At 29.8% G+C, this 12,546-nt stretch overlaps 1 protein-coding gene across 1 annotated transcript in view; it reads left to right on the plus strand.

Annotated features, from left to right (window-relative positions):
• The window catches only part of LOC122522612 (protein amalgam-like), a 70,365-nt gene extending 61,236 nt beyond the window's left edge, over nucleotides 1-9,129 (plus strand). The window contains exons 2-10 of the mRNA XM_043643830.1: nucleotides 5,821-6,030; nucleotides 6,114-6,547; nucleotides 6,950-7,103; nucleotides 7,187-7,459; nucleotides 7,589-7,698; nucleotides 7,907-8,096; nucleotides 8,191-8,220; nucleotides 8,600-8,708; nucleotides 8,848-9,129. Coding sequence (XP_043499765.1) covers nucleotides 5,821-6,030; nucleotides 6,114-6,547; nucleotides 6,950-7,103; nucleotides 7,187-7,459; nucleotides 7,589-7,698; nucleotides 7,907-8,096; nucleotides 8,191-8,220; nucleotides 8,600-8,682 — 1,484 coding nt within the window. The 3' untranslated portion in view covers nucleotides 8,683-8,708; nucleotides 8,848-9,129. The remainder of the gene's footprint in view (nucleotides 1-5,820; nucleotides 6,031-6,113; nucleotides 6,548-6,949; nucleotides 7,104-7,186; nucleotides 7,460-7,588; nucleotides 7,699-7,906; nucleotides 8,097-8,190; nucleotides 8,221-8,599; nucleotides 8,709-8,847) is intronic.
• The last annotated feature ends 3,417 nt before the right edge of the window (nucleotides 9,130-12,546 follow it).

A 12,546-nucleotide genomic window follows, 5' to 3' on the forward strand; every position in this document is an offset into this window, starting at 1 on the left:
TTAAACGATTTTTTAAACTTTTAGTTCTACAGTTTGAAAAATAAATGACCCTTAAACGTTTGGGTAGAGGTTACATTGAATTACGTTGGAAACGCGAAAGTTTTCGATTAAATTTTTTAGGATGACTTTCTTTTTTTTTTTTTATATTGTCACAAGTTTAATCAGATTGATTTATTTGTTGTAGTTTTACGATTTGGAAAGAAAATAATACAAAGAAAAAATAAAAGAAAAGGATGCGTCGATTCTAAACATTATTCAGAAACTTTTGGTTTACCTTGGAGGATTACATATAATCTAAAGTTAAAAGTACGAAAGTTTTGAAAGATTATTATTCATGTAGAAACAACGACGCGAAGCAGTTAATATCGAGAGGAGGGAAAACTTGAAAAGAAATGAAAAATAACCGTGGAATTTGACGATTATTTGTTGAGGACTTTTCCCACGAGGGGGAGGGGGTTATACAATAAAAGGAAGACAAGTTTTCCGGAACAAACAGAGACGAGAAAGTTTATGACAGGAAAGAAGGGGTGAATGGGTTTTAAGGATACGATCGATAAGAAAAAATTCTCTGAAACTTTTCCGTTTACATTGATATCCATCCTGAAATATAACATTTTTTTTTAATATAAAAATAAAAATGAAAATGTAGAACAAACAAATTGCAATATAAGGAATGAGAAAATTGGTTCGACTGTCGAGTCTCTGAGATCTACGAAAGAGACTACGTACACATGTAACTCTTTCGTTTGATCAAACGAAATGCTCTCTTGGGAAAAGGAATGCTAAATTTAGATCAAAACGAAGATCGTCTTGCACCCAAATTCTTTCTCTTTCTTTCTCTCTCTTGATCGAAGATTCAAGTTCTTTAAAATAAATACAGGCTTACCGATAAATATGCTGACTAAAATGCATCGTTAATGTAAAATCGTTTAACTTGCAAACATTCATCCATTAAAATAACATTTTGTTTTATTCCAAATTTAACTAGAACTTAAGGTTTAATTATTAAAAATGACATAATTTTAAATCTAATCAATTTGGTACTATGAAAATCATACATATAACATTTAGAAAATTATTTCCGAATAATACAAAATTTATATGACCTTTTTTAATAAGTAAATAATCATTGATAAGGACATAACTTTAAACAGTTATTGCTCTGATCAATTAAGTATTATAATAAACAATGAAAAATTGAATTAATGTTATTTGAATCAATGAATATCCTGTATAGATCCTGTAGATTTTGCAATCTCGAAACAAAAAGAATAAAGTAAGAGTAAGAAAAAGACAATAATCTTATTTAAACAAAAACCTAGACGACCATTGAAGATAAATAATACTTCTTCGAAGCCCAGAAATATTTGATCATAACGAGAGACACGTCTATGACTAAAGTTTAAATAGAAGTCGTCGTTTTATTGGTATTGCGGTTTGGAAAATACGCAAATATCTTAACCGCAAATGTAATTTTCTATCTCCCTCTTCCCCTCCCTCTCCCTCCCTTTTTCTCTCTATCTCGATCTTTGCTAACAAGATTTTTCGTTATTATTGGTTACACTCGACACGCATAACGCTTACATGTACATCAAATAAATATAGATGTGTGTGTGGGTATATGTCTCACGGTTCATGACGAATCATTTAAAAATAAATTAGAGCGTACATTTGAGTACTTTGACTGATGATAAAGCGTTCTAGTTAGTTAATATACTCTCTAATACTATTGTGTCATTTCTATTATAAAATTATTGGCTTAGTTCTAACCAGAGGAACCTAGAAAGCAAGCATGAAACCAAGCAAGCAAAAAAGTAAACGTATGAAAGAGAGAGAGGACGTCTACGTTTAAAATTACCAATGTATATATTTCTGGTTTGCAAGAGAGAAAGAGAAACTTAAGAGAAAAGTCACAGTTGTCTCTGCACTCTGACATTTCCAAGTTATATGTATACATACGCGAAACATATACAACGGGGTTTGAATTTACGATTCGTCCTGTGATTTATGTGAAATAAAGGATGACCGTTTGTACCACACCGAATATAATATATACAAAAAATATATATTATTCGTATATCTTGGATCTTATTAGTGAAATAATATTACATCATGCATATATCTAGGACCAACCAAAATTTCTAGTCTTTTTCTTTTTTGGAATATTATCATTTCGTTTTATATTATAAATGACTTTCTTTTAAATAATTATCTTGACTTATATTATAATATATACGCGATTTGGTGTGATTCACGAATAAGTGATTTTTCCCATGTTACTAAAATATATTGTAATAATTTATATTTTTTCAAATAATTTCTTTTTAATAATAATCCGGACTTATAATATATTTTTAGATTCAAACAATTGAGCAATTATTTTCGATTCAGATAATTCGGTCATATTTTCTATATCAATAGATATATATATTATTCTTCTGAATTTTAAACTAATTATAACGTCTAATTCTAAACTAGGTTATCAATAAAATCCTTATGTTTTTATTATTGCATAACATTGATCATATTTGAATGGAAATCGTAGTAAATATGTGTCTGGTATCTAGTATTTTGATTTATGCATTTTCCTATCTCATAGAAACTGTAGACTGATGAAAGAAAGAATGCTGTCTAGTCTTATCCGCTTTACTGTTGTTTACTTATATGCTTACGTAGTACGCGAATCATGCGATAGAATAAGCATGTTTCACTCTCTCACTTTCTGTGGGAAAGGATGACGTGTCCAAAGGATAGCCGAGCTGTTGGAGTAGCAATACTTGTTAATTCTTTATTTTATTTTTTTTTTCGTTCTTTAGTCTGCATCATTTGTATTGCAATGTGTGACATCATCATCGGTATCGACCTAACGTCGTGTGCCTAATGCAAAATAAAGTTTGCGGTTTTTGATCACGTCCGTTATATCTCTTTCGCACGTTTGTCACGCGTTAATTTGTCCCTTTCTTTCTTTCTTTGTGATCAAAAGAAAAAGGATTAAAAAAAAAAGAAAAAAAAACTAACGATGAGACAACTTTTCTTCTTATTATTCTTTTTTTTGCGATTGTTTTACGGTTTTATGATAAATGCCGATAAGAAAAGAAAAATGGTGATTTAAAATGTTTAATAAATACTGATACAATAAATAAATGAATACGGAAACACGAAACAAGAATTATCGTCACGAATTCATCCAATTCCTATGTATTATCGAACAAATTGGTCGCAAAACCACACCTTTATGTATATTCAATTCGTTTGGTTCCGCACAAAAAATGAGGTCATCTTGACCACCATTAAATAAATTCTCCGAGTCCTCTTTCATTTAGTCATTTGATATAACGAAGAAGGTCATTCAATTTTGAGAAGAATGTCGAAACTTTTTGATAATACCTTCGATAAGATTAATGGATAAGATGAAAGAAATTTTATGGTCGCACAAAACGTTTGTTTCATTAGCTTTTTCTACCTTACTTATTTTCTTTCTTTTGTTGAGAAAAGTAATCAATTAATCATGTATAATACACGTGTACACGTAAAGAGGAGAAAAAAAAAAGAAAGGATAGAGAAAGAAAAATGTTGGCTTTACCGGCAGATAGGAGAACATGTATCTTGAGTGAAATAATATATAGACGTTTAGGGGTGGAATTGAATTAAAGCTATGGGACACCATGACGCCTTCCATGCGGATAGATGGTAGTTCGTTGCTAAGGGACTTGGGGTTGCTAACTAATTGAAAGCTGGCTTGCGTTATAGTAGAGTGCACACTGACCAAACCATTAGCCCAGATTCCATAGGCTTCTGTATATTATTTCATCAAATATTATATATATCTATATGGTTATATATGTTAATGTGTATGTGTGTGTATGTATAGAAACGATATTTGAGATAATGTAAATAAAGTGGATATAAATGATTGCTTTTATACTTTAACGAATAGGTAATAATAGATTATTAAATAATAAATTGATCAATGTCCTCTCTCTTGATATACTTTTTAAAAATAAAAAAATATATCGGCTGGTTAATAATTTTACAATTTTTAAAATATAAAAATGAATGATTACTTTTATTCGGATATAAAATATTACAAAAGTTTTTCCAATTAATCGAATACTCCATAATATTGTTTATTTAAAAAAGAAATACCAGTTTTATTTATTTCAAAATAGACTAATAAGAATTCCAACACTACTTGGATATTGACCAACCCAATGTACATATTCTTAAGTATATAACTTAGAATTTAAATAATATTAGAGAGGTTTAACATTTTTCATTTATTATTATAGGTCATGCGAAACTGGCAAGAGAGTAGGTATGCATATGTAGTTAACTATGAATATTGGTATGCCTTGGCGATAAGAGGTTCGAGGTAATAGCGTTAACGTGTGGAGACTTAATGTCGTGGAATGACAAGTATATACACATATATAAATATGTAAATGTATATATATATATATATATATATATACATATAAATACATATACATACGTGTATTATGTAAAGCAAAAAGAAGTAGAGGTAAAAGAGTAGAGAAAATCCAAATGGGGGTTAGGCCAGTAGTGCAAGCCATTTTTTTTCGTTCTCGAGGGTGTGGTTTAAGCCCGTGTATCAGAAAAGTCGAACAATCTGCGGAGTGGCTAACTTTAGCAAAGAACCTAGTTAGAAACGGCGAACCTTAAAAAATGAGGTTATACCGAGCACAGACACGAACCTGTTGGGCGTGGAAGCTCTTATTTCATATCTTTGCTTGGTCATCTTTGAAAAGGCTTTTCTTTTTCATTTTCTTCTTTCTTTTTTATTTGGCTAATCACCTGATAACATGTAAAACAATGGCGTCAAACTCATGCATATTAACGGGGATCAACAAATCTAACGCTAAATAAAATAAAGTAAAATATTTTTACGTTACTTCATTCGAGCTTGAAATCATTTCAATTGTAATTAAATGGATTTCTGTTAGAAAAGCGTATTATGTTACGCCAGCTGTATCTTCCGTTCCTTGCTGCAGCTTGCACTGATGTGAGCTGTTTTTATATTTTCCCCGAAAAAGTTGATTAAATGTAACATACTTCCTTCTCCTAGATTTAATTATTGTTTCATTTATTATTAAACCCATTATCTCAAATTAGTATACATAAACCTTGTCTTTAAGTTTACCGTCAAAACTTTCTGATCCACGGATAATAAATGATCTAAAAAAATTTTAACAGCCAAAAAAAGAAACGTAAGGAACGTCACATCTAACACGAATGCTTGAAGTTTTGGGTTGTGGATTGCAAGCTGTATGCTAGACACCGCTGAAATTAGATGGAAAACGTTGATGATGGATGGAAGAAGTAGGCAGCGCCATTGTTGAGGTGCAAGGGTTGCCTATGGTGCTCTTTTCTCTCTCTTCCTCTCTCTCTATCTTTCTTTCTAGTCATCGTGTATTATTAGAATCTCTGATGTGCCTTTATATATATATATACACACACACACCCACACACAAATGCATATTTAAACGTAGATGCTGTCCTGAAAATCAGGCTACCGTTCGTGGACTAGAAATCTAATTTCAACTATAGTTCGTGTGCAGCCGGTTCCGGTGCGCGCTATTTGGTAAACGATCGTTCTTTCGTGCTTTCTGTATAATCAAATGTCTTCTAGTGTCGAGTTTGAAAACGGGTTAACGATATTATCGTTCACACTACTGAGAAACTCTTTGAATACTTTGAATTTTCCATTGTAACATTTTCATCTTCTGGTTCTGTTATTTTTTTTATTTTAATGTTCTTGTATTACATCTGCTTCTATTATTATTATTATTATTATTTTAGGCTGGTGCAAACCGCCCAATGACATGGACGAACTTGAGGATTACAACGATGACGCTCAAGCTGAAGAGAATGAAGATTATTCTCAAACTGAGGACGAGGATGAGAGTCCGGACGCGATCGAGGAACCGCCGCAAATTATATCACAACCAATAAGCAAACATGTTAGAGCTGGTACTACCGTTACTCTACCTTGTCTGACGCAAAATGCAGGTTCGTAAAAAAAAAAAAAAATCAAGAAAATGAAAGTAAATGGAAATAAATCGATAAATGGATCATCATTCAAATTTGTTCAGATTCTTTTGCGGTTATTTGGAAAAAGGACGACCAGTTCCTTTACTACGGAGCTAATCCTATGACAAAAGAACCTAAAAGAATAGAAAGAACAGCGAATAACAGTTTGGTGATACATAACACTACGATGGCCGACTCATCTAATAATTATACCTGCAGTATTATCAGCCGTATACCTATTACGATCACGCACAGATTACTCGTTGAACCTCCTAACGATAGATCACCATCGATGATGACGACAACAATGACGGCGACATCAATGATAACGACAACGACAACTACTCCACAAAGGGCTATGTCACCTTCAGTACCATTTATACAAGTTGTACCTTCCAACAAAGTTGACGTGAAACAGGGTGACAATGTTAAATTTGCTTGTAACCCATTCCCCAGGGACCAATTTTCTCAAACGAAAATGAAATGGTATCTCAAGGTATGTCACTTAATTAATTTTTATATTGTTTAAACATTAAATTTATTCAAAAGAATTGCATTGAATTTAAATTGTTAATTAAGGATGTTTGAAAGTAATCAGAAAAGTATTCATTACAAAATACATTCGTGTAAAGATTACTGAAAACTAAATACTCGTTTCGTTTATGGTACAGTTGGCTCATACATATTCAAAAGTTGAGCGTATACGTCGGTGAATTATTTTTTAATGAAGAGTACCGTTTATGGTACGTTAGATCTTAATGAATTAAAGATATAATAAGTTATACTTTTATTTATCTAGATGTTAATTAATTAGTATTTATGATTAATTAAAATATTACAAGTCTAGGGATATATTTTCAAAGGTTTATTATATATTATCATACTTTTTCTGTTTCAGAATGTAAAATTACATAACGACAGTCATACGCTGATGCATGGAAATGAAATTACCATATTTAAAGCTGGAAGACACGATGCCGGAATGTATCAATGTTTGGCTGATAATGGAATGGAAAATCCACCTATTGCTGCCATTCATCTCATCGTTCAATGTAAGCAAATGTTATAATTTTAAAATACATATATTTTACAATTGGAATAAATTATAAAATAAAACTTTTGTTTTTAATTGTAGACGCTCCGGAGATTGAAACGGAACGTGATATTGTACACACGGGAGACGGTGTTGAGTCAGAAATCACGTGTATCGTTCACGCGCACCCACACGCGAACGTGACTTGGTATAAAAATCAGAAAGAACTATCAAAGAGAGGAAGGATCTCGCAAAAGGAAAATAAATCAAGATACACTCTTAGGATTATGCGTACGACTGAACAGGATTTCGGTGACTACACCTGCCAAGCTAAGAACAAGTTGGGCCAAGCAAGCAGGACAATCACTCTTACCGGTAATTTCCTGCTTATTTTTTTGGGGAAGGAAATTATACCATCAATTGAATCATATCAATCATGTGAAGAATATCACACATACAAAGATATTAAGAATGAATTTGAAATTCTTCTTTTTCTTTTTATAGGAGCTCCATCGCAAGCAATCATTTTCGGAGCATCGTTCATGACGAATGACAACAATGATCTTATTTTAAAATGGCGTCTCGAAAGCTACTCTCCTATTGCCCAATACAAAGTATGTTAAAAAACAAAATAATCAAATATATTTCTACGAAAAATATATAAAATTTTGAAGTAATTTTTTCAAATCGACATTCTTTCATTTTCACCACTTTTTAAATAACTTTTATGCGTGCAGATTGTAATTTATAAGATTCTTTGCTTATGAATAATATTGAGAAAGATATGCGTTTATGATAATTGTATTTGTATCATGTTTATAGCTGAAATATCGTCGCAAAGGGGACGAACAATGGCAAGAAATGGAACCTCGTGTCAAAGATGGCGACGGAAATCAATATATAGTAGAACATGTTATTGTTGGCCTTGATGCTGGAAATTACGAAGCGATCCTCGAAGCAAGAAATTCATTCGGTTGGTCACCGCCATCTAAGCCTGTTACTTTCAAGAAAGGTTTGTACATTGATAGAAAATAATATACCATTGTTGTACAATTAAAAAAGAAAAAACAACAGGAAGTAAAGTAAAATATTTTTTTTTTTTATAGAAAACGCTGAGAAAGCAGAAGCAGCAAGTGGTAAGTACAAATATTATTAATTTTATCTACAAATTTGGCAAATTAAAACAATTTGGTTAATCGAATTCACTATTTTGCAAATCAAGTTCATCTAAACAATTCTTTTTTAGATGTGAGCTTCCGTTTAAACACGTTTTTAATTGATTTTAAAATGTACTCGAAATTAAATTGTCTAATTAATCAAAATTATAATCTCCAAACTAAATGGTTGAGCAAATTCAAAATTTACACGAGTATAGATCTACTTCATTCCAATTTGAAATGAAATATTTTATTTATTATCGTTCACTTATTATATATTTTATTATTTTATTATTTAATAATTTAAGATGTTTATTTCTTATTTATTATTATTTGATTTTGTAAATTTCTTTTATAGTCGGTGGATCGGCAGTTTCGATCCGGCCATTTTGGGCTATCCCTGTGTCACTCCTAGTCGTTTGTGCCTTCAGAAAACTGTAATTAACGAAACTGTTTTAACTACGTAGGTAAGTAAGAACAAATAAATTCAAATCCAATTACTTTATTTAAAAAACAAAAGTTTCGAATAATTTGATCGATTTCATTAAAAAAAAAAAAAAAAGTAAAACTTCGTTTTTAAATAATTAAATCATTTAAATTGCATAGGTAATTTACTGCAGCCAAAGCTACACCAGAAAACGTCGTGGTGCGATTAATAATGTAAGGGATGCCTTGGGAGAAGCTTCATTATTCAAATCCGCTTCCTGAAACATTCGTTGTCTTCGTCGAACACTCTATGAAGAAAAGAAAAAAAAATGAAAAAAAAAACAAGCCAGTATTTGCATTGAATGAGAAATATCATCGGAATGAACAAATTCTTACCAGCGATTTTTCGAGTGTTGTATAAATTATTCTAACATTGAAAAAAAAAAAAAACAACAACAAAAATGTAAAAAGCAAAATGGCAACGGAAGAAACATAACAATTCTCCCAGGCACAAATCGTTAATTTGTTTTAACGATGGAAAAGCATTTTTATTTTACTCCGTTAAATCACGAGTAAATATTAAGAGTTTCTATATACTTTAAAATATATTTATATATCTATGTCTATATTTATATACATATATGGATATATATACATATGTATATACATATGCATATAGATATTATATAATAAATATAGTATTCACTGTACATGTGTAAGCCCAGAGATACACAATCATTATTATAATTTATTTTTGTATGCTTAAGATTATCAGAATATATCAGTGTTTATTAATGAGTGTTGTTGCTTCGTGCCATGTGTATACAGGTATAAGATCCTGTATTTTGTAAACTTGTAAAGAAGAAGCGGCACTAATTAATTACTTTGCCTATGGCAAGAATGAAGATAGAACGGGGCATGTACCTAATATATCATAGTAACAAAAACAAAATAAACATACTGTATCACCGACAGACGGGATTATAAAAATTTTCAAAAAATTAACAAACCAACCATAAAGATCGCCATAAGATTTCGTTTAAATGGCCAATTATTATCTCCATGCATTAATATTATTAATATTATTATTATTATTATTATTATTATTATTATTATTATTATTATTATTATTATTATTATCATCATTATCGAATAATTATTTTCGATAAAAAGAAAGAAAATTTATTATTTTCATTCTTATCTTAAATGTGTATATTGTTATGTGTGAGTTAATTAAGTATGTTTCTGAAGGATGCACGAATGTGATCGTGTTGTGCTAGAATTATTTTCCATATTAGGTTTGCTAGTAGCGATATATCAATTTAGTTTTTTTTCTCACTTTCTGATTAGCAAATATAAACGAATTGAAAACCTTTCGTGAATTAAAAATTAAAAAATATTAATAAAATGAGAAAATATTATCCACTTTAATGCTTAGCAGATACAAATTTTTAATCTATTCTTTCCAATTTCGTCTATCTCAAATATCTCGTAAATGCCTATAAATATGTATATTAGATCATTAAGTATGAAATATTTAATTTTAAATTAAAAATATTCGGAGCAATCGGACGTTTCGTATTTATTGATCTAATAAATATTAATACGTATATATATATGTTAAAGTATGCGATACGATTCTTTCCTTATAATTAACTGTAATTAATTTTTTGTAAAAATTGAAAAAAATTTTACTGAAATCGAATATTTAAAAAAGCAAATTTTGTCAAAATAAAAAAAAACGTAATGATATGTAGACTGGTTAATTAGTTGAAAAATTTGAAATATCTTAATTATAATAATAACAGTTATACTATAAGCAAAATAAAAGTTTCGCGCAGTACTTATTCTATCATATCAAACGTAGCACGTAACATTGAATGCGTATTAATTTCTTTGAAAAATTCAAAATAAATCACAATTTTAAGATTTAATTGATGCTTAAAAACACTATTTATCTTTCAGAAAAATAAAATATGAAGCAGATCATGTAATATATAAAAATTTGTGTACATATTAAAAAGTGGTGCTACTTATGGTTTTTCCGTGTAATTTCGCAGTACTATTGAATATCAATAAAGTTAACAACAATTGTTATATTTTACGGGATTTTCTAACGTCTAACGAATAAAAAAAATGTCAGAGAGAGAGAGAGGGAGAGAGAGAGAGAGAGAGAGAGAGAGAGAGAGAAAGGGAAAAGTCAAATTTATATTTTTCGAAGTAAATAATATGCAAATTATAAATCGCGCGGATATATATATATATATCTTCACACACCACTACAGCTTGTATCGTTGCCTTATTCGATGTAACTTGTACAATCAATAACATGCATTAATCAATAGAATAATATAAAGTAAATTAAAGTAAATAAATAAATGCCTATACAAAAATAAAATAAAACAAAACCGCAAATAAACATATTACGCAGTAAAAGTAATAATACAATTATTTCTATTAATAATTATCCGCAAATTACAAATCCTGATAAGATGATCCTAGCATGTTAAAAAGAATTAAAGAGCTTAAATTGCGTATGATCGTATAATCGTTTAAATATACATCATGCATAAAAAAAATATAAATTAATTAAAAATATGAATTAATTAACCTTACTTGTACGGAGGAGAAAGAGCTTCAATGTTCACTTATCGAAAATTAAAAGAAGACTTTCGATATTGCAAGCATTAATCGAATTAATCGATCGTTCAATAATGACATCACACGACAACTTCAAGTTCATTGTTAACCTGTATAAAAATATCGAATTAATATGATTTTATAATAACACCCGTTACGAGTGTAATGTTTAAATAAATGTATTTTTGTTTAAACAATTACGTGAACATTAAAATTACATGAGAATTAAATAATTCTACTATTATATTAAATACGAATATTATTCTCGTAGTTAATATTGTTTATTTCTCAAGATTAATAATAGCAAAATTTTTAATCATAACTTTTTATTTTTAAAAGTTTTTAAATATATCATTGATGTATTTTACGATATATTTAATGATAATTTAGTTACCTTCCGTTTTAAGATATTATCGTTGGTAATGTAGAGTTCTATACAACTGCCATAACTAATCAACGATCTTACCTACTTCTGGTAATAGAAAAAATGTTTTAAATTATTTGTAAAACGATAGAGGTAGCTTATAGTCCGTATTATTTCGATTTTCCGATTCTAATTCAAATCACTTTTTAAAATAAATAATTCGAAAACTCTCTCTCGTATCACATACGTCCATCAATTAATTCTAAATTTTGTGATAATTAACAAGTCTTAATGATTCCGTAATCGTGTAAAATCAAGAATCAATCGATGCCAAGAATCGACAAATTCAGTGGAACGGAAACGAGATTTCATCGAAATCATATTATTCACATACTGTAGTACTGTCCGAGTTGATTTACCAACGTTAACTTGCTTCCGTGTTAGTTCGCGTAATCTCGTATGTTTATCGTCACGTTTAGGTATGCCACAATTTCCGTTTCTAGAAAAATCTTAAAGAATCGTACTCGTTGTTCAGTAATTGATAAGAGAAAAACGTTCTTCTGCATCATAAAACTAATCAAATTTCTACTTGATAAATGTCTGAAAAATTCATGATCATTTTATTCTCGTTTTATTTGTCATATAGACTAACTATTAAAATGATTGCAATTACAATTAATTAGGTCAACCGATTGTTGATTAGAATTCATTTCATTTATCCTAGTCTCGTATAAAATCTAATTCGAATAAAGAATTCATCATAAGATTAAAGAAAAACAATAAGAACATTAAGATCGAATGATTTCGGCTATCTTCGGGTTTCCCGCTGGGGCTGATTAGCCGGGTCACGTGATTCGAGCTAGCCCGGAGTTCTT

The sequence above is a fragment of the Polistes fuscatus genome, unplaced genomic scaffold, assembly GCF_010416935.1.
Source record: "Polistes fuscatus isolate 324 unplaced genomic scaffold, CU_Pfus_HIC Scaffold5, whole genome shotgun sequence".
NCBI lineage: Eukaryota > Metazoa > Arthropoda > Insecta > Hymenoptera > Vespidae > Polistes > Polistes fuscatus.